The 24209-nt window shown below is 43.0% G+C and overlaps 1 protein-coding gene across 3 annotated transcripts; it reads left to right on the top strand.

Annotated features, from left to right (window-relative positions):
* Nucleotides 1-5672: 5672 nt before the first annotated feature.
* Nucleotides 5673-21552, top strand: ncf4 (neutrophil cytosolic factor 4). 3 transcript variants are annotated; one of them, XM_066707118.1, is made up of 11 exons: nt 5673-5887; nt 6143-6409; nt 8999-9083; nt 9573-9726; nt 11207-11277; nt 11523-11650; nt 12195-12243; nt 17433-17531; nt 19408-19565; nt 19674-19739; nt 20965-21552. In XM_066707118.1, exons 2-11 carry the CDS (start codon nt 6378-6380, stop codon nt 21167-21169), a joined length of 1047 nt encoding a protein of 348 aa, XP_066563215.1. In that variant the 5' UTR covers nt 5673-5887; nt 6143-6377; the 3' UTR covers nt 21170-21552. The 3 variants fall into 3 exon arrangements, with proteins under 3 accessions (XP_066563215.1, XP_066563216.1, XP_066563214.1); XM_066707119.1 differs by lacking the exon at nt 5673-5887 and having other exon boundaries at nt 5996-6409; XM_066707117.1 differs by lacking the exons at nt 5673-5887; nt 6143-6409; nt 8999-9083 and having other exon boundaries at nt 9093-9726.
* The last annotated feature ends 2657 nt before the right edge of the window (nt 21553-24209 follow it).

The following is a 24209-nucleotide window of genomic DNA, read 5'->3' as shown; positions in this document are numbered from 1 at the left end:
TGTATCAAGGCACAGATCTGGGGAAGGGTACAGAAAAATTTCTGCAGCATTGAAGGTCCCAATGAGCACAGTGGCCTACATCATCTGTAAATGGAAGAAGTTTGGAACCACCAGGACTCTTCCTAGAGCTAGCCGCTCCAAACTGAGTGATTGGGGGAGAAGGGCCTTAATCAGGGAGGTGACCAAGAACCCAATGGTCACTCTGACAGAGCTCCAGCATGTCTCTGTGGAGAGAGGAGAACCTTCCAGAAGAACAACCATCTCTGCAGCACTCCGCCAATCAGGCCTGTATGGTCAGTGGCCAGACGGAAGCCACTCCTCGGTAAAAGGCACATGACCGCCCACCTGGAGTTTGCCAAAAGGCACCTGAAGGACTCTCACACCATGAGAAACAAAACTGGTCTGATGAAACAAATATTGAACTAATGTCTGGAGGAAACCAGGCACCGCTCATTACCTGGCCAATACCATCCCTACAGTGAAGCATGGTGGTGGCAGCATCATGCTGTGGGGATGTTTTTCAGCGGCAGGAACTGGGAGACTATTCCGGATCGAGGGAAAGATTAATGCAGCAATGTACAGAGACATCCATGATGGAAACCTGCTCCAGAGCGCTCTGGACCTCAGACTGGGGCGAAGGTTCATCTTCCAACAGGACAACTCTGTGAATGTCCTTGAGTGGCCCAGTCAGAGCCCAGACATGAACCCGATTGAACATCTCTGGAGGGATCTGAAAATGGCTGTGCACCGACGCTGCCCATCCAACCTGATGGAGCTTGAGAGCTCCTGCAAAGAAGAATGGGAGAAACTGCCCAAAAATAGGTGTGCCAAGCTTGTAGCATCATACTCCAAAAGACTTGAGGCTGTAATTGGTACCAAAGGTGCTTCAACAAAGTATTGAGCAAAGGCTGTGAATACTTATGTACATGTGCTTTTTTTTTTTTAATGAATTTGCAAAGATTTCAAACTTTTTACATTGTCATTATGGGGTATTGTTTGTAGAATTATTAGGAAAATAATGAATTTAATCAATTTTGGAATAAGGCTGTAACCTAACAAAATGTGGAAAAAGTGAAGCGCTGTGAATACTTTCCAGATGCACTGTACATGCCTACAGAATCCCTGACTTGCAAGTGTACCTAGAAGAATTGATGCTGTTTTGAAGGAAAAGGGTGGTCACGCCAAATATGGATTTGATTTAGATTTTTCTTCTGTTCACTTACTTTGCATTTAGTTAATTGATAAATACAATCTTCAAACATCTATTTTTGAAAGCATTCTTACTTTACAGCATTTTCTCACACCTGCCTAAAACTTTTGCACAGTAGTGTATGTCTGTGTATGTGCTCTGTGTGTGTGTTTTTTTTTTTTTCTGTACGGCTCACCCCCAATGTTGAGAGAATGTTAAATTGTCCCCCCCCCCCCAATAATGTGTGCCTGGCTCCATAGGTGTTGGGGACAAGCCCCCCAAATATTGACAGCATCCCCCCCAATTCTGAAATGAAACCTACACCCTGAGTGTGTGTTTTTTTTTTTTTTTTTTTTTTTTTTTTGCATGTGTGTATACTGTTTGAGTTTATGTGTGTACATAGTCAGTGGGCAGGCATCTCCACAGGGTTTCTCATGTTTTTAATGTTCTCTCTGTTCTTGGCGCTCCAAAGCATAATATTAAACCTCAAAACTGAGATTTCTGTCTTGGAGCTGCATTTGTGTGTGGCTGACTCATGGGATTCCCCTAACGCCAGCCAGAGGAACTGCATGGCGCTCGACTCGAGGCGATTGGGCGCAGCTTCCGATTTCTGTGATTTCACTGCGCTCTCCGTGGCTATTGAATTTCTCTTTCTCAGCAGACTGGGAGAGAAAGGGGGGGAGTGAGAGTAGTCCAAGGCAAAGAAAGAGAGAGAGATAAAGAGATGCAGAAACCAAGATAAAGAGAGAAAAGGGTAGAGAAAGAAAAAGTGGAAAAGAGAGATGCAAACACTGAGGAAGAGAGCTGTAGAGAGCGAGAGAGAGACATGCAGAGAACAAGGGAGAGGTAGAAACCAATAAGAAAAAGACAAAGTGTGACACTGGACAGCCAAAACGTGTCATACAGGAATGAGGACAATCCACTTTTGGTTCCATTGGCTTCAATTGTTTATTTGTTTTTAATTGATTTTAATAATTACTGATCAAATTCTTTAAGATACAGGAAGTATTATGTGTGTACAGTAAAAACTGTGGGAAGAGGTAGTAATTGTGTGCCATGAATAATAATTGTATGTGTATGTGTGTATACATATATGTATGACCTAACAATTTGTGTTGTCAGGCAACTGGTAAACGTAAGATATAGAGAGACAGGGAGAAAGGTAGAGATAGAGGGAGAATGAGAGAGAGAAGGAGAGACAGAGAGAGAGTGAGAGAACTAGAGATTCACACTTGCATGCAAGGAAGCCAGCAGATGTGTGTTAAATGTAGTAACAGGTGCCATGGTGCCGTGGTGTGTGTGTGTGTGTGTGTGTGTGGGGGGGGTATTACATCATGGCCTGACTGGGGAAGGGGGTTAAGGAGGGTGAAGAGGACAGCACTCTGTATTCAGGTCAAAATCAATCACTCCATATTACACCTATCTGAAATACAGGTAGTACAGACAGAATTTGCAAAAAAACAGTATAGTGTACGTTTAGTACAGAATAGTATAGTGTAGTATAGTATACTGTGGAGTGGAGTGTATTAAAGTGTAGAACAGTAAACTTCAAAGTACTGTGGTATAATGCTGTATAATGTAGTAGAGTACAGTGCAGTGTAATAAAGTGTTGAGTAGTTCTGTGCAGTATGATACAGTACAGTTTACTGTAGTGTAATAGAGTGTAGAATTGTACACTCCAGGGTGTTGTGGTATAGTACTGTGTAGTATAGTGTAGTGCAATAAAGTGTAGTGTAGTGCAGTAACGTACAGTGTAGTTACTGTTCTACAGTGTAATAAAATACAGCTTGTCGTAATGTAGCAAAATACAGTATATTTAGTACCATGCAATGTGGTGTAGAGAGTACAGATAGTATGGTACACAGTAGTGTAGTGTAGTATAAGAGACTGACTCTTAGTCTAGTAGTAGAGGGCAGGGCAGTGCAGTGTAGTGCAGTATGGTACAGTAGAGGGGAGGGGAGCGTAAATTGTATAGAGGTTCGCATGTATAGAAAAAGTTAATAAAGGACACATTTCAAAAAGCTCATCAAATAGGTCTAATGTATAATAATAATAATAATAATAATAATAATAATAATAATTATTATTATTATTATTATTATAAAACGATTAACTTAGAAGCGTTTGGAACAAGAAACATCGGCGGCTGGAAGTGGGGTGAGTAGGCCAGTAACTGAGAAGTACCCGGATTAAGACACTACGCTCAGCGCTGCGGCTCGCGGCGACAGCTGCATTTCTTGGCGTTGCCCCGGGTGACCAATAACACCGGCCGCGTCATACAGTAAATAAATCATCATAATTGTAAAAAAAAAAAAAGGCATAGCTGTCAGTGTTGCCAGATCAGAGGTTTTCCTTCCAGATTTAGAGGTATTTAGTCCTTAAATAGGTATTTCTAGAGGTAACGTTTTTTTTTTGAGGAAGTAATTAAGTAAGGATTTTATGAGGTTTTTCCAAGTTTAATTGTTCATAATGTTACGTTCCAATCATTCCCTTTATATGGCAGAAAAGTGCCCATATGCAGCTCGGCTCAAAAGAAAACGCTGTTGTGATATTTAATCCTGAACCGGATGTTAATTAGCAATTGTTAATAGCAAGAATGCAATTGCTGATATCAGAAATACAGTTATTGATATCAAGAATTATCTGCCAATTGCTGATATCAATAATTGTATTTTTGATATCAGAAATTGAGTCTTGATATCAAAAATGCATAGTAATTAGCATCCGGTTTCGGCTGCTTTCCGTGTTATAGTTACTTACTCCCCTTCTTCGGAAAAGTCGCCCAGTAGATGTGAATAACTAAGCTCTTAGACAGGCATCCTCTCATTGTTTATGTCTGACACTGCCCTGTTCATTGTTAAACAACCTCAGCGGTATTGCCATTCTCTACTGGCATTTTTTTTGGCATTTTTCTACTGTTTATTTCTGTGTTTCTCCTTGATAGTTTGTACCATATGCATTTATCGTATATCAAATGAAAGAACAAGTTGTGGCCTTTCGTATTATAAGGGCTAATCGGCTGACAGAGTACAAACAAAAACTCGAGCATATATGCAAATTATTCCTGTACACCATGAGAAATGTCGATTTCGCAAGCCTGTAGCTCAAGCTATGAAGACCCTACATACTTCCTGGTCTCTAGTTTCTATATTTTATTTTATTTTATTATTTATCTTTTGATAAACGTATTTGATACATGTATTTATAATGATCTGAAAATAATGGGGCGGAGTGTAAATGGTTAACGTCAACGGTTGTTAATTAGTATGCATTTTTGATATCAAGAATTCAGTTTCTGATATCCAAAATACAATTTCTGATATCAAAAATACAATTACTGATATCAAAGATACAATTGATGATATAAAAAATACCAGATCATTCTTGACATCAGACATTTTATATTTGATATCAGAAATTGTATTCTTGATATCAGCAATTATGGATTAAATGTCACAACGGCTTGCCATACGCACTTCTGGAGAATAGACATTGCATATTATGTTCTTGTACTCCATGATTATTTATATATATACTGGTTACAAGCTGTCATATGAGAGCCATTCCATGCATTTTGTAAGGTTTGCAAAGTTTCAAACTGCCAGGAAAAAATACCTAGGCCTACTTGACCATTCAAAGACTAAAAACTTTAGTTTGAAGGGAGTCATGTTTTGTTGTGTTTTTACGTTCAGACAATGTTTACAGCTCTTGTAATCTCGTTAAAATTTTAAATAAAACTGTTAAAAATAAAAATCGCTCTCCCTCAGTCTTTTGCACACACACACATTCACACTCTCACACACGCATTCACTGTCTTTCACACACACACACACACACACACACACACACACACACACACACACACACACACACATTAACATATGATATGAATATTATCCCCCAATAACGTACGTTTCAAAGTCACTGTGTCTGTTTCTCTCTCTGTCTCTGTTTCACTCACTGTGGTCGGTCTCCCTCTCTCTGTTTGTCTCTCTTTATTTCAGTCCCTCTCTATCTTTCTCTGTGTGTCTGTTTCTCTTTCTGACTCTCTGCCTGTCTCTCTCTCTCTAGACTGCTCCACTTCCCATCCCTGTATCTGTCTCTGCCAGTCTGTGTCTGAGCAGTACACTGAGCGCTGCTGTGACACCAGTTTCTTTCAGCCGCATCAGCCCTCCAAGTCTCACAAAATACACTCATTTAAATTAATATTTAATACGGATACACTCTGGGGCACGACAGACGCTGTGGAGCGACAGGTGACAGGTGGAGTTCACCGTCCATTCGTTTTAACGCAACATGCGCAATTACTTGTTGTAATTAATTATTATTATTATTGTTGGATGACATTGGAACAGGTGCCTTCGCTGTTCGCCTGCCAGCTCACCAGCGACATCAAGCAGTAACAATGGGTTCTGCACGACTGCGTCCCCTGCGGGCTGCGAGCGCGTATGTGTTTGTATCGGACGGTCTGTGTGTATGTGTGCAGATGTGCGTCTCCGTGTGTGTGGGTCTCTGTGCGTACGTGCGTTTGTGTGCCCGCCTGTTTGTGTTGGTTCAACAGGCCAACTTGCAACACACTCCAATGCGCAATTTTAACACTTATCGCCCACGGTCGGCGCCGCGTGTGTTTCCGTGGATCTGTGTTACCCAACTAACTTCAGCGTTTTGCTTCCAAAAATGAGAGGCGTTGTGTTTGCGGTAAGGCAGTGGTGACGAAACTTAGCGATAAAGCCGGGACTAAGTTGACTCAGTGATAGTGGCACCGACCTCGCCTCTCCTCCATCCCCCCATCCCTCCGTTTCCTGCGCTATCTTTCACTATTAGGTCATTTGTAATGGGGAACTTCGTAACCATCGCAAACATCCTCATTCATTTTTGAGGAACAAGACGGGAAAAAAACCATAACGAACATCTCTCTCTCTCTCTCTCTCTCTCTCTCTCTCTCTACTATAGACCTTCTCGCTTCCTGTATCACGGCGACGCACAGTACATAGCTCAAATCTGACTCAAAGCCAGCCTTCTCCAGCCCAGTCCAGCCCTGCCCAGCCAGTAATGACCAGCTAACTAAGCGACTGACCGACCGAACAACCGTTGGACGGACAGAGGAAGTAACCGCGCTCTACCGTCGCTGCCCCGGTGCCTCTTTCTCCACCTTACCGGCCGCCCCGTGGTCTGTCCCGGCGTCACCATGTCTTTACCTCGGCAGCTGAGAGACGAGAGGTGAGGGTATGACCGAGAGAGAGAGTTTATTCAAGTTTGATAATCAGTTAAACAACCTCGGGCAAAACATTATTATTGTTATTTTAATTATTATTACATACATGATTTGTTATTTAGATTAACTTCATACTATGTATTTTGTATACTGTTCAGTTTGCAAAGTGTGTATATTATTCAGTTTAATATGTATGTGTTGAGTGTATAGTGTGTAGAGCATAGTGTTCAGTGTACTGTGTATATATACTATTCAGTGTATAATGTATATTGTATATCATATTCATTATACTGTGTGAATAGTGTGTATTTGTACACCTATGTAGTGATAATGCTGTTTAATCAGCTTATTGATATGCAACACCTGTCAGGTGGATGGGTTAGACGCGTCCGACACAGTTTTGAGCTGTCCCAGACGCCCCGATATTTTTAAGCATGTTTGAAATGATCGGTACCTATTGAGCACTGTAGTGAGATCGGCGAGGAGCTGCAGCCAATGAGAGAGCAGAGAGCTCTAGAAGGAGTCGGGCAGGTGCTGCTCTGAGTGTTTCATATTGATAGTTCAAGTGTAAAGTTCTACACTGCGGTTTCTGTACAATTGCTTGTGCAGGTTGCAATGTTAAATACATGTGTGAAACAGATTTTTCTAAATGTGTGTGTTTTTTTTAATATGTAAGCAAACTATAAGTTAAAATAAATTAAATAATATTATTTACCATTTTACTTCCCGCTAATGACATTAAACAATGGAAATAAAACAATAATATGACATATGATTATAAACTATGCCACTGCACGCATTACTACAGCTTTTTTTCCGAACAATGTATCGTCTGAGCCAACATTAATACTGTTCAGTGAGCAGCCTCTACAAAGTGAATACACGGGTTCACATATACACGAAGTTACCGTAAAGTAAGTAATGCACATATAATGCTTACTTTCAACTGACTATTCAAAACTGAACATAAAAACCATACTCGTATTAACAAACCGATTCCCTTGTACGAAATTGTTTACTAGGGAAAACTAAACTATACTAAACGCAAAGATTACAGGCTATTGGTACCTATTCCTCTACTAAAAGTGACAGCACTGCAGCTCAGCTATTATTCAGTGCAATTATGAATATGAGCAAAGTAACATTTTAATAAAATTCTATCACAGCATGTCCATTATTCATAGCAGAATCCAGAATGAACTTTCCAGCCTTCTTGTTTTTACAGATGCTTTAATTTCTTGAGAGTCGCGGGTTGCGTTTTTTGGGCATGTTCTATTTGGAATGTGCTTTGGGCTTTAATTATTATTAGCCTATAAAAAACAACAATAAAGATTCGTTTGTAGTACTGAGTGGATTATCATTATTATTAATAGATGTATTTGAATCCACAATTCTATAAACAAGGGGGAAAAACTACATTAAATCATATTCATAATTCGTAATAGTGTTTTCTATGGGTGCGTTCAAAAGCCGCAGACTTTCACGATAATCTTGTAAAGTGTGCAGCTTGTCTGCGCCTGTTGCGTGCGCACCGCTACGTCGACAAGACAACAGATTACAAGGAAGAATGTCTGTAATTTGAGCGGTACAGCGATTTAGATATTTTGAAAGTCGTTTAGTGTGAATATGCCTTAGCAGAGATGTATGGGCTCAAAATAGCGCCATAAGTATCGCATTCTAAAACAATAAGTATTGTAAACAAAAAAAACTTGAGAAAAAATTGATGTTGAGATCAAAAATAAAAAAATCGATTGCAACATTTATACAATTGTAAACCAAAAAAAATGTATCGAAAGCAAAACATGTTGAATCGAGAGCAAAACTGCAGTCCCTGTCTTTGCTTGCGATGCTGCGATCTTTGCTTTCGCCGCCAGTTTCTTTGCTTTCGATTTATTTTTTTTCGTTTACGAGTTTTGGCACTGTTTTGTCGTGAGGGCGGGATTTACAGGGAGGCGTGGATCCTGGGTCTCCATTGGTCCAGCAGGTTTGATTGACAATGATCAGGGTGAGCTGGTCTGACAGTCTGTATTTTTGATCTCAGCATCAATTTATTCTCGTTTCCTTTTTTTGTTTACAATATATTTTTTTAATGCGATACTTATGGCGCTAATTTGAGCCCATACATCTCTGCTAAGGCATATTCACACTAAACGACTTTCAAAATATCTAAATCGCTGTACCGCTCAAATTACAGACATTCTTCCTTGTAATCTGTTGTCTTGTCGACGTAGCGGTGCGCACGCAACAGGCGCAGACGAGCTGCACATTTTATAAGATTAACGTGAAAGTCTGCGACTTTTGAACGCAACCATAGAAAACACTTACGAATTATGAATATGATTTAATGTAGTTAGAGATACATAGAGATGTAAACAAAATATGAGAGAACTAAGCTTTTCTGAGTATGGAAGATTTCTGGGATCTTTCATTTCAGCTCATTAAAGATGGGACCAACACTTCACATGTTGCTTAACGATTTTTGTTCAGTATAGTATTCAGTGTATATAGTGTGTAATGTGTATGTAGTGTACTGTTTGTATATACTAGTGGGTGTGATACTAATGATAATAATATTCCCCCTCTCTCTCACACAGTGATTTTGACCAGCTCCCAGAGGAAATCCCCATCTCAGCAACAATTGCAGACATAGAGGAGAAGAGGGGCTTCACAAGCTACTATGTGAGACATCCACACCCCCCCAGTGGGGTCACAGCTCCCTCCCCCTGCTCTCAAAACAACAGGCCTGTTCTTAGGACTGCTTCAGTTGAAGAATATTGATCAACTAACCCAACCTTTGTGTCTTTGTACATCTCTTTGTGTCTGTTTGTTTCTGTGTGTGTATGTCTCTCCATGTCTTCATGTCTCTGTGTGTGTGTGTGTGTTTCTGTATGTCTCTGTGTGTCTCTTTGTGTCTGTGTGTTTCTCTGTGTCTGTGTATCTCTCTGTGTCTGTGTGTTTCTGTGTGTCTCTCTGTGTTTGTGTGTGTGTGTGTGTGTGTGTCTGTGTGCCGGTCTGTCTCTCTGTGTATCTGTGTCTGTGTGTCTCTCCATCTGTGTGTGTCTCTCTCTGTGTCTGTGTGCCCATGTGTCTCTTTGTGTATCTGTGTCTGAGTTTCTCTCTATATTTGTATGTCTGTGTGTCTCTCTGCGTCTGTGTCTGTGTGTGCAGATGTTTGTGATCGAGGTGAAGACGAAGGGGGGCAGCAAGTACCTGATCTACCGGCGCTATCGCAGCTTCTTCTCTCTGCACCAGGAGCTGGAGCAGAAGTTCTCCCCTGACAGACAGAGCGGCACCTACACCTGCACCCTGCCCACCCTGCCCGGTGAGCGCCCTGCAATACAACTGTACTACTACTGATGATAATCATAGTAATAGCTACACTTGCAGCAACTGTGACATTAACAGAATGAAAATAATAATAATCATAATCATAATCATAATACAATAAAAATAAAATAAAAAATCTAGCTGCAATCAGCACTAATTAGAGGCCTATCATGTATGTACATTAATGTGTGTGTACTACTGCTACTACTATTATTATTAGTCAGTTACTGCAGCAGTCAGGGCATTAGTCAGTGTGTCAGTCAGTATATCAGTGTGTCAGTCAGTGAGTGTGGCTGGGGACTCTCTGATAATTGGGAGGCTGTTCCCCTTGGGGCCCAGGCACAGGTGCAGCGCTGCTCTGAGCTTGTACTTCCCCTTGTCTAAATAGAGTAAATAGACACACAGCAGCTATCAGCTCTCACTCAGTCTGAGGCAGAGGTGAGTTGAAGGTGAAGATTAGGTTTGAACACAGGGATGACTATTATTGTTGTTGTTGTTGTTGGTGGTGTTGGTGTTATTAATACTAGTAATAGTAGTAATTGTAGTTGTAGTAATAAAAACTGTAGTTACTGTAATAGTGATAGTGGAAGACCCACAGACAGACACAGACACTCACTCAAACACACGCACACAGATAGAAACACAAACACTTTTTCTCAAACACCCACACTGACTTACAGAAACAGATACACACACATTGACAGACCTAGAGACAGACAGACACACACACACACACACACACACACACACACACACACACACACACACACACACACACACACACACACACACACAAGACAGATACACCTGGAGACACATACACAAACAGACAGACACTAAGGAATGTACTTCTGTAATGTTGCACTGGTATGCTGAGTTAAACAGGCCTGTCAGCCTCCCCAGCTCTCTCACTAGCTCCATCTCTCTTTCACTTTCTCTTTCTCCTCCTCCCTCTCTCCTTCTGTCATCATTTCTCTACAGGCAGTAGAATGCTCTACAGTCATTGCTCTGTCAGTATTATTATGCCTCTAGTCTCACACCCGACGGCTATCCCAGTAATCCTGAGTTCTCACTCTGTCGATCTTTTGTTAGTTTTTGAAATCAGTGCAGGTGTGGCAGTACAATGTATATAGAGAGAGTGTAAATGTGTGTGGGTGGGAGAGAATGAATGACCGTGTGTGTGAAAACCTGTGCTTGTGTGAGATAGACAATTAGTGTGTGTGCGTGAATGAGAGAGTTTGTGAGAGAATTTGAAAGTGTGCAAAAATGTAGGTGTGAGTTTTTGAGTGTGTGTGTAATAGTGAGTGTGTTTGTGAGCCATTGACTGCATGAGTATGAGAATGCGTGTGCATGTGTGTGTGTGTGTGTGTGTGTGTGTGTTTGGGTGTGGATGTGAGTGTGTTTGTGAGCTTGGTAGCCCAAAATCAAGGCTACCTTCAATAACCTTAAATAACACTCTGTCTTTATCTCTCCAGGAAAAGTGTTCATGGGGAACAAGCAGGAGATTGCAGAGTCCCGGATCCCTGAACTCAACACCTACATGAAGGTATCCTGTTTCAACGTCTGTCTGACTGTCTATCTCTTTGCCTCTGTGTATCTCTGTGTCTGCCTGTTGTGTGTGTCTGTCTTTGTGTGTGTCTGTACATTTATGTCTACCTGTCTGTGTCTGTCTGTCTGTCTGTCAGAGGTTCTATATTACCCCAGACCTGCTGGTCTCTCTCTCTCTCTCTCTCTCTCTCTCTCTCTCTCTCTCTCTCTCTCTTCCTCTGCACCCCACCCTCTCTCTATCAGGGGCTGCTGAGCCTGCCTACTTGGGCCCTGCTGGATGACCTCATCAGGATGTTCTTCTACCAGACTGAATCTGACAGCCAGCAGGTCCCCCGCAACCTGCGTCGCCTGCGGCCCCCTACCCGCAGAGTGTGAGCTACTACTGCCCTACTACTACTACACCACTGTCCGGCTACTGCTCTACTACTGCCCCCCATCTGCGTCGTTAGACCCGGGCTTCCGGGGCTTAAGCCCCGGGTCTCTTAGTTAAATCCCCGGATCTTTTGATCCAATTCAGATTATTTCCTATAACGGCATTTCTGCGTGATTATATTATACTGATGTACGAAAACTGTATACGAAAACAACGTCGGTTCCCCCGGTCGTACCGGAGAAATCATCGTCAGCCCCGGGTGATCCGGTTAAAACTTAAAGTCTAGCGACGCCCCTGCTGCCCCCACCCGCAGTGTGCGAGCTACTGCTGCCCTACTACTACTACACCACTGTCCTGCTACTGCTCTACTACTGCCCCCACCAGTATGAGCTACTACTGCCTTATTTTTGCCATACTACTGCCCTAAAAAAGCTCTCTTCCTGAGTGTTCTGTCACCTACTATGGCTCCATCAGCACTCTGTTACAATGTTATTTTTACTGTGTTATTCCAGCTCCATAACACTGTTTTCTCTCTGTAACAGGAAAACCATAAAGCCCAAGATGGATCTTTTCTCCAGCCCAAGAGCTGAGGTCAGTGCCATTAGATCTGAACAGGGAACATACATCCCATAGGGTTAATACAGGTCAATGGACTGAGAGCAGGGCAACATCCAGTCATTCCAGAGGACTCAAGCTCTGAAACACACAGATGGACTGACGTTGCAGACTGGCTGACACACTGACGGATAGAGTGACTGACTGAGACTTACTGATCCACTAACTGACAGACACACACACTCACACAAGCAGGGAAAGACGGTTCATTCCCATTCCCAGCATGTCTGGGATTCGTACATGGAGCCATGGAGAGAGGAGACGGGGAAAAGGGAGAGAATGGATTAAACCCATGAATATTCTCCTGGTGTCTTTGCTAGAGTTTACGGGCTTGGGGAGGCAATCAGTTCAGCTAATTTATCTGTTTCAAGATCTGCACAATAAAGTCTTCAGTCCAGTGCAGTACAGCACTATAAGTCTGTCTCTCTACTAAAGTACAGTATCTCTTTGATACAGTACAGTATGGTACAGTACAGTCCCTCTCTCGGGTACAGGACAGTACAGCATTTGGATATCAATATATGTGTGTGTATGAGTGTGCGTGTGTGTCTGGGTAAATTGCCTCGTCAGCTCTCAGTTTAAACAAATGGAGTGCACTTTCTCTCTCTTTCTTGCTCTCTCTTTCTCTCCCTCTCTCCCTCTCTCTCTCTCACCCCCCCCTCCATTGACCTTGCACCACAAAATAAAAAGACAGGACACGCAATTGAAGCTCACTCACACAAACTCACACATTCACACACTCATACACACACACTCTTTTCCTTATTATTATCATTACCATTATTATTTTGAAACATTCTCTTTCATTGTAATTCTACACACTTGACCCCCCACCATCCACGGTGGATCCAGAAAGAAATTATGTATTAAGAGACAGGTCACAGACTCCTATTACTGCAGTCCAGCCATTTAACTTGCTGCCCCTGCACCACTGTCCCAGCAGTGCAGTGCCTGTCTCTGTCAGAGAGGTCACTGGCTGTCTTAATTGGGAGCAGTGACCCCTGGGCTTCACCACAGACCTGCAGGCTGACTTACACAACTGCTGCAGCAGCCCAAGAGAGAGAGGGAAAAGGGAGAGGGAGGGAGGGAGCAGGGGGGGAGGAAGATGGAGAGACTGTATGAAACTGCTTTGGCGACACTTCTCCTGTTGGTCATGCCAATAAAGCAACCTTTGAATTTGAATTTGAATTTGAATTTGATATTGGAGAGGGGGAGGAGGAGGAGGAGGAGGAGGAGGAGGGGGAGGGAGAGGGAGAGGGCAAGGGAGAGCATTGACTCTTATACACTTCTCCACATTACTGTCACTTTTTCAGGATGAATCACTTAATTTAATTTTCATTTTTTCCCTCTTAAAATAATTTCCATCACCCTTAACTGTCTGACCTCTGACCTTTGAGGACTGAAATGAATGGGATTAAATAAACAAAATATAATCATCATGATTTTTAGTCTTTGGATTTCTGGACAGGCTTCCTCATTAACCTCTGGGTCCTCAGTCTAAAGTTATCTGTGTGTGTGATTTACTCTACTTTACTGTACTATTGTACTATTTTACACTATGCTATGCTATACTGTATAGCACCATATGGTAAATTAATGTAATAGTCTATACTAGTTTATTCTATACTATACAATCCAATTGTATGCTATACTGTACTATATAGTAGTATAGTATATTAGTAAGACTGTGCTATACTATATTATAGTATACTATATAATGTACTTTGCCATACTACACTAGACTTATCTATACAAGTTCATGGTATAGCTTTATTGACTTTGTATCCTTCAGGATGTTTCGCAGTAATTAAACACATTGTAAGGAGGCTGTGAGACTGGAGGGACAGGCAGGGCGCTCCACTGTCACTGTGTGTTAATGGAGACAGATGACAGTCTGACTGGCAGCATATGTAGCTGCTTCCTGCACCAGTAGATCACAGACTCCCTGACTGCCTGGCACACTGACTGTGTACCTGCCTGACACACTGACTGACTGCCTGCCTGACACACTGACTGCCTGGTACACTGACTGAGAGGCACACTGACTGCTGACACATTGACTGATTGTTTTACTGACTGACTCACACTCTGACTGATGATTGACTGACACTCTGACTGACTGACTGTGTTCACTCCATTAAGCCCTACTGTGCCCTGGGACAGCTTTTCCCCTCTGTCTCTGCCTCTCTCACTCTCAAACTCAAGCTCACACGCACACACTTTCACTCTCACACTCGCTCTCGTTTTCTCCCCTCCTCACTCCCTTCAATCAGTCAGTTGCAATCTTTGACAGTTGTCTCTCAGGTGCTGAATCAGCATTTTTTCAACAACCCCGGGAAACAAGAGACACAATCAGCACTAAGCACAATCCACTAACACCTTGTTGATGCTAGGTGGTGAATTACCTCTGTAAATCACAGGACTGCATTGTGGCAATAAATAAATGAATTCATAGATAAATATATATATGTAACATAAGAAATTTGGGCTAGTGTCCAACAGTTGAAGTTATTTCACTGTGACAAGACACTGTGCCTCCAGGCTAAACCGAGTAGCAACATTGCAATAAGGTGACCCACAGACCCAGTGATGTTTTGGCGAGAGACATGTGCCGACTCCAGCGGGGAATGCTGGCAAAATATTCCAGAACAACGTTATACACTCACCTAAAGGATTATTAGGAACACCTGTTCAATTTCTCATTAATGCAATTATCTAACCAACCAATCACATGGCAGTTGCTTCAATGCATTTAGGGGTGTGGTCCTGGTCAAGACAATCTCCTGAACTCCAAACTGAATGTCTGAATGGGAAAGAAAGGTGATTTAAGCAATTTTGAGCGTGGCATGGTTGTTGGTGCCAGACGGGCCGGTCTGAGTATTTCACAATCTGCTCAGTTACTGGGATTTTCACGCACAACCATTTCTAGGGTTTACAAAGAATGGTGTGAAAAGGGAAAAACATCCAGTATGCGGCAGTCCTGTGGGCGAAAATGCCTTGTTGATGCTAGAGGTCAGAGGAGAATGGGCCGACTGATTCAAGCTGATAGAAGAGCAACTTTGACTGAAATAACCACTCGTTACAACCGAGGTATGCAGCAAAGCATTTGTGAAGCCACAACACGTACAACCTTGAGGCGGATGGGCTACAACAGCAGAAGACCCCACCGGGTACCACTCATCTCCACTACAAATAGGAAAAAGAGGCTACAATTTGCACAAGCTCACCAAAATTGGACAGTTGAAGACTGGAAAAATGTTGCCTGGTCTGATGAGTCTCGATTTCTGTTGAGACATTCAGATGGTAGAGTCAGAATTTGGCATAAACAGAATGAGAACATGGATCCATCATGCCTTGTTACCACTGTGCAGGCTGGTGGTGGTGGTGTAATGGTGTGGGGGATGTTTTCTTGGCACACTTTAGGCCCCTTAGTGCCAATTGGGCATCGTTTAAATGCCACGGCCTACCTGAGCATTGTTTCTGACCATGTCCATCCCTTTATGACCACCATGTACCCATCCTCTGATGGCTACTTCCAGCAGGATAATGCACCATGTCACAAAGGTCGAATCATTTCAAATTGGTTTCTTGAACATGACAATGAGTTCACTGTACTAAACTGGCCCCCACAGTCACCAGATCTCAACCCAATAGAGCATCTTTGGGATGTGGTGGAACGGGAGCTTCGTGCCCTGGATGTGCATCCCACAAATCTCCATCAACTGCAAGATGCTATCCTATCAATATGGGCCAACATTTCTAAAGAATGCTTTCAGCACCTTGTTGAATCAATGCCACGTAGAATTAAGGCAGTTCTGAAGGCGAAAGGGGGTCAAACACAGTATTAGTATGGTGTTCCTAATAATCCTTTAGGTGAGTGTAAATTGACACGTATAACTACAGGTGAAGATAAATTGATATTCACAAATGGCAATACCAAAACACACAGAATTAAGTCAAATGAAATTTGAAATTTGAAAATTATACAGTTTGCGCTTGATGTGTGTTGTTCCAGAGAGGGCCCTGTGACAACCTTAATGCACCACAGACAGAGAACGTGACCGACTGTGGGTAGTCAGGGGCAGACCTATGGGTGATGTTTCTCTCTAGACATCTTTGTCAGGACCGAAACACAACTAAACTGCAACCCTCACACAGCCCCACAGCTGCCCCCCTCCCAGGACAAAACGGGGACAGACAGACTATACTTCTGTATCAATCAGCACCACAAGACACTCTGAAGCACAGACATTACATTACAACTCTTTACTCGCACTCCATACGCAGCCTACCACAGCGGCTCTGTCATTGTGCAAACTAGTCAGCTACATACCGCACAGTGCGAGAGCCCTGCCTGATAGCGTGTCCCTAGTGAACCTAGAGACTTGAGTTTCTAGCTTCCGTTTTATTTTACTTTGTATTTTTTGAAATTTCCCTATAATGTGTTGTGCAATCAGTTTCACAAGTACAAATACTCAGCAAACATCATCCAGTTACCAAACCAAGATGATATCAAAATGAAGATGGTAGCACACTGTACTGTACTGCACTATTCTGTACTGCACTGTGCAATACTGTATTGAAGTGTTATACTGTACTATGCTATAATGCACTATGTTGCTCTATGCTATACTGTACTGCACTGTGCTATTCTGTACTGCGCTATACTGTACTGTTATACTGTACTATACTGTACTGCAGTCTGCTATACTACACTGTGCAATACTTTACTGTACTGTGCTATACTGTACTGCACTGTGCTATACTATAATGTACTGCACTGTGCTGCTACTGCTACGCTGTGCTGTACTGTACTGTACTATACTACACTATGCTATTCTGTACTGTATTCTGCTATAGTACACTATGCTATGTTGTACTATAGTTCAGTAAAGTGCTTCTGACTGACTTACTGACACACTGACTGACTCTCCAAGTGTTACCCATTGGGTTATGAAAACCTTGTGACGTGGAATCCCTGCAGCAGAGCCCCCAGAGCCACACTCCCCCCAGAGCACAGTCTGTATACCCTCCCCTTCACTGCAGAACCCTTACAGCTGATCTCTCCACAAGGAGCTGTCAGAGTCCTGAATGCAAACTACTGCTATAACTCTCTCTCTCTCTCTCTCTCTCTCTCTCTCTCTCTCCCTCCCTTACCTCTCCAGGCGCTGTTCGGGTTTAACGGCAGCGGGCGACTGGAGCTGAGCTTCAGTGCGGGAGAGGTGATCTTCCTGCTGAGGCGAGTGAACAGAGACTGGCTGGAGGTGAGCTGAAGGGGAGAGAGGGAGGGAGGGAGGGATGCAGAGGGAAAGGGGATGGGTTAAAGGGTGAAAGGGGAGTGGTGTGAGAAGAGGAGGGAGATAATGAAGGAAAGGGCAGTAGGAAAAGAGGGAGGAGAGGAGGGAGGGGATGGGAGGGAGAGGGTGGAGGATGGGCAGGGATAGAGAAAGGGACAGAGAGGTGGGGGAAGAAGGGAAGAGAAGGGAGGGAGAGGAGGGGAGGAGGCAAAGGAAAGGGGAATGTAGAGGAGTGAGGAAGGCAGGATAGAGGAGTGTGGGAGAAAGGGAGAGAGGGGAGGGAGAGGGCAGGAGGGAGAAAGGAGTGGAGGGAGAGAGGGGAGGAGGCACAGGGAGAAGGGAAAGGGGGAGTAGGAGGGAGAGAGGGAGGAATAGGGGTGGGTATGGGAGGAGGGAGAGGAGGAAGGAGAGGTAGTTTTCCAAATAAGGAGTGAAAAGAGACTTGCTGGAGGTAAGCTGGAGTGGAGAGAGGTAAAGAAGGATGGGGAGGAAGGAATGGAGAGAAACAGAAGGAAAGAGGAAGAGAGGAGGGGGTTGAAGAGCAGTAGGGAGGAGAGGACAGGTGGGTGGTTGGAAGGAGAAGGGAGAGAGAGGGAGGGGGGAGGAGGGGATGGTAGTGGAGGAGGGAGGGAGAGGAGGGAAGAATAGCTTCACATTCCTTTCCTTCTTCCTTACTCCCCCTCTCCCTCCTTCCCTGTACCTCACTCATTGTCTCTTATCTGTGCTCACCTTCCTTCTCTTCATATCTTTCTCTCTCTTTCTCCCTCTCTCCTGCATTAGAGACAGTCCAATGTTGGACACCTCACATACAGTGCAGTCAGTTTTACAATTATAGACACCAATATCACAATCACATTCACACACACATACACAAAACTAAACATATATATTTTTAAATGCTGAGTTATCAGCATTGTGGGAAAAAAAACATGCCACATGTACAGGGATTGGCTGCCCATGATCCCCTGGTGACCCCTCTGCAGGGGAGAGAGAGGAGTGGGAAAGAGGGAAAGAGAGAGACTGGCAGATTGCCATGTCTCTATACTGCAGTATTGGTTACATATGAGATAATACTGCAAATATATTTTTATCTTGTGTCACTGACTCCTATAGATCTACCCCCCTCCTCTTGCTCTCTCCCTCTCCTTCTCTCTACCTCTCTACCTCTCTCTCTCTCTCTCTCATTGGGTCGCTGTCATTTGTGTCAAAAATATAGATCAACACAGCTGTCCTTTTCTGACCTGTGCAGAGAGAGAGAGAGAGAGAGAGAGAGAGAGAGAGAGAGAGAGAGAGAGAGGGAAATAGTCAGTACATGATGGAGAGATCATTCAAACAAGGGGATAAGAGACAATAGCACATAACAGAAGCAGCCAGAATTAAACTAGTGACGGCTCATTTATTCACTCACTCACTCTCTCACTCTCTCTCCCTGTCGCGTTCTGTTATACACACTTTCACTTATCAGTGCAGTGTGAATGTACTACACTAGGCATTTATTCAATGTCTGTATTAACCCTCCCTCTTTCTCTCCCCCTCCCTCCTCCTCTCTCTTACTCTCTTTCTGGTAGTGCAGTATTAGTATACTGCAGGATCTGTTCTGTATTAACCCTCTCCCTCTTTAGCACAGTGCTGTTCTGTTGCAACCTCTCTTTCTCTTTAGTAGCAACTCACTCACCATTGGTCCCTTCCCCTCTATCAACTCTCTCTGTCTTTAACTTCTTTCTTTTAGTGCAGTGTTAGTGTCCATTAGGATCTGTCCTGTATTAACCGCTCCCCCCTGCTTTCTCCCTCTCTTTGCAGTCCTATTAATATGGACACTCTATTCTCCTTCTCCCTGCCTTAGGGCACAGTGCGGGGGGTGACTGGCATTTTCCCCCAGTCCTTTGTCAAGGTAATCAAGCCCCTCCCTGACGACAGTGACGAGGAGGAAGCGGGGGGTGGTCGGGGGGGTTACAGCTGCCTGCGCTGCTACCTGCAAGAAAACAACGAAACTCAGCTCAGGTACTCTTCTTCTTCTTCTTCTTCTTCTTCTTCTTCTTCTTCTTCTTCTTCTTCTTCTTTACAATAATGCTGAAGTGTAGTAATGAATGCTGTGTTTCTGTGTCTCAGGGATGTCTGTGTGGAGGAAGACATGTCCATCCAGCCCTCGTATAAAGACCTGCTGAAACGCATGAGGTAACACTGCTGTAGAACTACAGTACAGTACAGCAGGGTCTCCAGCCCTGGTCCTGGAGAGACATTACAGTACAGTACAGATGGTTTATAGGTCATCTTATAAAAAGAACCATATAGTATAGGGGCCCAGACCTACTGAAGAAGTCCCTGTCTGACCGTGTTAATTCCCCCGTCAGGGTGAGTTGGGTGAGCGGTGAACATAGTGCAGTTCTGCTGTTAGCCCACAGCAGGAAGTGAAACAAAGAGCCTGTGAGAGATGGGCCCATTTCTGTGTATTCTTTTTTTCTTTTTCTTTCTCGCTTTGTGTTCTGAGGAAACCTATTCAGCAGACACTCAGAAAATTGCACAAATATAGCTCAACCACACATCAGCCCTCAAAGCCACAGTACTGTTCACTGCTCACATCCTGCTGTAGCCATGCTGTTGGACCTACAGCCACATGCTCAGTCTTATGCTACTGCAACCCACACAGAACAAATGTATGATTTTAACAGGTGGCCTTATATTTATCTTATAATTACCCCCTTTTCTTGTATATACCAAATATATGGGATGTATTTGACATGTATTATTGTCAGTAATCCATAAATGGATGTTATTGGTTGGAAATCAATAGAGTGGCACAATCTATTGTACACCCCACCCCAAATCACACACACACACACACACACACACACACACACACACACACATACTTCTCCAATTGTACTGTACTCTACTGTACTGTACTTTTTTGTGCTATATTTGACTGAATTGCACTGTAATCTATTGTATTTTAAACTTTATTGCGTTGGACTGCATTGAGAAAGTGAGATATTGAAGGCCTCAGACAGATTGGTTTGAGGTAGAAGTCTAGCGATCTTTCTTTCTTTGTAATGTCTGAGAATGAAACTGCTATTTTTGCTTATCTTTTTCACTTCTCATTTTCCTCCCCCCATTTCTTGCCAGTGCACTGTGTAATCCTGCTCTGCAGTTTCTGGTTCACTTTGAAGCTACTGACACACACACACACTCACACACACTCTCACTCCCACAAGCTCACACTCACTCATTCAACTCTGGAAGACTCTAACCCTATCCTCTTCTGACTCCCACTCTCTCCATTCCCATCCCTCTGTCATCCCCCTTCTGTTCCTCCCTCTCTTTCCCTCTCCACCTCCCCTTTCGCCCTCCCCTACCCCCATCTCTTTCCCTCTTCCCCTCCCCTCCCCACTCTCTCTATCAGGGAAGTCTTTAACCGTGATGACATCTCTCTGAACTACCGTGACCCAGAAGGAGATCTGGTCCGGATCCTGGATGACCTGGATGTGGCTCTCATGGTAGAGGAGAGCAAAATTCAAGACGGGGTCAAGCGGCCGGTCAACCAGTACCCCTGGGAGCTGCATGTGACCCCGACCTCTGACCTCTCAGTGTACAACAATGCGCCCTGAGACACCAATACTGTACTGTACTTGTCCTGCCCTGTCCTCTCCTGTCCTGTGATGTCCTGTGCTGTATTGTACTGTACTGAGCTTTTGTGTCTTTATCAGTACCCTATAGGCTACAGTAACAACAGTTGTCAAATACATGCACAGCTGGAGTCTTGAAGTCGCACTAAAGTGTTAGTTTGTCTGCTGTGTCTCTGTGATGTGATATTGGTGGTGTTGTTGTCTGTACAGGGGCTCCGACGTTTGCTCCTGCAGGAGCTGGCCTGTATTGTACATTTCAGGGAATGTCCATTACCTTCTGAGCATTATCTCCAGCCAGTCATTGTGCAGCAATAAATAAATGTCTAAATAAATAAATAATAATAATAAAAAAAAAAATTGTCTAATATTGTGTGTGTGTTCCAGTTCGTACCCCTATACTATGCTACACAATACTATGGTCCACACAGCGCTGACTCTAGTCTGGGCCCCTATACTATACTATACTATACTATACTATACACTTTGTATTGCGCTTATATTTTGTAAGGCGCCCTGGATAAGGGCGTCTGCTAATAAATAAATAATAATAATAATAATAATAATAATAATAATAATAATAATAATAATAATAAAATAATATAGTCCATACAGGCTCCAGTCTATGCCAAGTAGATTTAACAATGAGCGATTCCAAACTACACACTCAGAAATAAAAATAATAATGAATACCCAGTGTGCTGGAGGCAGAGTGTCTGTAACTCGGACGCTGTCTTGTGACACTTGCCATTGCCATCAGTCTGCATCTACCACTCTCACCACAACTGAGTACAACCCAGCACTGCAGCCTCCACTCCTCTCTTCTCCCTCCCTCTCCCCCACCATCTCCCTCTGATCCTGCCCCTGCTCCTCTCCTTTCCCCCTCCTCCCTCTCCCTCTCTTCTCTCCTCTCTTCTCCTTCTGCTCTGCCCATTCTCTCCACTCCTCTCATTCCCTCCTTTCCTTTCTCTATATATAAATGTAGTAGCCCATGACTGGTCTTAACGCAGTGGTCAGTCAGTGTGTATCAGGGCAAACACGTCTCACATTGGCCTTTCTTCTGGGATAGATGGGACCTGTACAAACTGGATGGTCTAAATCTAAACAGGAAGGGGGCTAATGCATTGGGAGAGTGTATGTGCAGAGTAATTGAGAATCTTTTCAACTAGGGACCAGGGGGGCAGGGAGCTCTGACAATGGGAGATGTTCCACTAAGGAAAGAAAACAAATGGAAGCTGCTAGTAGGAAAGTCCAGAAATGTTTGTACCTCAATGCCAGGAGTATAAGGAACAAGATGTTAGACCTAGAAGCCACAGTCCTGGCGTGTGACTGATGTTGTAGGAGTGATAGAACCATGGCTTACAGAAAATGATGGGGATGAAAACAATTTGAAAGGATACACACAGGAGAGACAGGCTAATTCGAATAGGTGGTGGGGTAGCATTATATATCAGAAATGACATTGAGGCAGAAGAACTCAACTTAGATCCTAGTAACGAAACAGAATCTTTGTGGGTTAAACTTTTGAATAAAAGATCTGGAGGATTAGTGGTAGGACTGTGTTACAAACCACCCAATTCAGATATTCAGCAAGATGTTGCATGGTACAGTGTAATCAGGACTGCATGTAGAAAGGATGTGGCTGTTATAATGGGGTATTTCAATAGAAATGGTTGAGATTGTAAATGACTGCTTTCTAACTCAGTTTGTCAGGATACCAACCAGAGAGAACATGCATTGATTTGATATTTTCAAATGACCAAGATAGAGTCAGAGGGACACTAGTTAGAGAACCTGGATACAGATTCATTTGAAAATGGATGGTTATATTTTAAGAATATACTACTTGAGGATCAGGAGAAATTTGTACCAAAACTTAGCAAATTGAGGACCAAAAAACGGCCAAAATGATTTAATAGAAGTAAGCAAAAAAATATCAAGAGAAAGAAACGTTGTATAGTGCATACAAAAGGTATGGAGACTAAACAAAATACAAAGAATATGTTGAACTGCAAAGAGATCTTAAGAAAGGGATCAGGAAAGCAAAGAGGGAAATAGAAAGAAACATAGCTCTTGGAGCTAAAACTAATGCAAAGGCCTTTTTTCAATACTACAACAGCAAGAGGTCAATAAAGGAGGAAGTGAAACAGATAAAGGGCAAAATGGAAGTATCTTGGAAAACAAACAAGATTTAGCAAATGTTCTAGATGAGTATTTCACAGAGGTTTTTACAAAAGAAAAAAATGGATAACATGCCATAGGATAATAATCAGTCCAGTCAAACCCTGAGAGAGATCAGGATAAATGAGGAGGTACTAAAGGGACTAGCAGAATTAAAAACAAACAAATAACCTGGGCCAGATGGTATATTTCCAACAGTACAGAAATTAGGGCAATTACTTATAGGCCACTAACTAAAATATTCCACATGACAATTAGAACAGGGGATGTGCCAATTCACTGGAAGATGGCAAATGTCCTACCAATCTACAAGAAAGGGGAGAAAACTGAGCCAGGAAATTACAAACCAATCAGTCTCACCTGCATTACTTGTAAAATGTTGGAAAAAATGATTAGACAGAAAATAGAGGAGCATCTTAATGAAAATTATCTTGGAGATAGTCAACATGGGTTTAGATGAGCCAGATCATGTCTTACTAATCTATTAGAGTTACTTGAACATGCAATTGCAGCTGTAGATCATGTGAAAGCATATGCTATGATATACTTAGATTTTCAAAAAGCTTTTGATAAGGTTCCACACCAAAGACTGATCCTCAAATTGAAAGCTGTAGGCATTCAGGGTAATGTAAGTAGATGGATTATGAACTGGTTGATGTATAGGATACAGAGGGTGTTGATAAGAGGAGTTGCTTCTAACTGGAGTGAGGTTGTTAGTGGAGTTCCACAGGAATCAGTATTAGGGCCTTTGGTGTTTCTAAGCTATATTAATGATCTGGACTCTGGGATAGTTAGCAAACTTGTCAAATTTGCAGATGATACTAAAATACAGAGGGTTGTCACA

The sequence above is a fragment of the Amia ocellicauda genome, chromosome 6 (assembly GCF_036373705.1).
Source record: "Amia ocellicauda isolate fAmiCal2 chromosome 6, fAmiCal2.hap1, whole genome shotgun sequence".
In the NCBI taxonomy this organism is placed as follows: Eukaryota; Metazoa; Chordata; class Actinopteri; order Amiiformes; family Amiidae; genus Amia; species Amia ocellicauda.
This window is presented reverse-complemented; position numbering and strand designations above follow the sequence as displayed.

Coding starts and splice junctions, on each gene's coding strand:
- ncf4 (XM_066707117.1), top strand. CDS start 9,255: ATGTCTTCATGTCTCTGTGTGTGTGTGTGTGTTTCTGTATGTCTCTGT. Junction 9,727..11,206: donor CACCCTGCCCACCCTGCCCG/GTGAGCGCCCTG, acceptor TTATCTCTCCAG/GAAAAGTGTTCATGGGGAAC. Junction 19,740..20,964: donor GACCTGCTGAAACGCATGAG/GTAACACTGCTG, acceptor TCTCTCTATCAG/GGAAGTCTTTAACCGTGATG.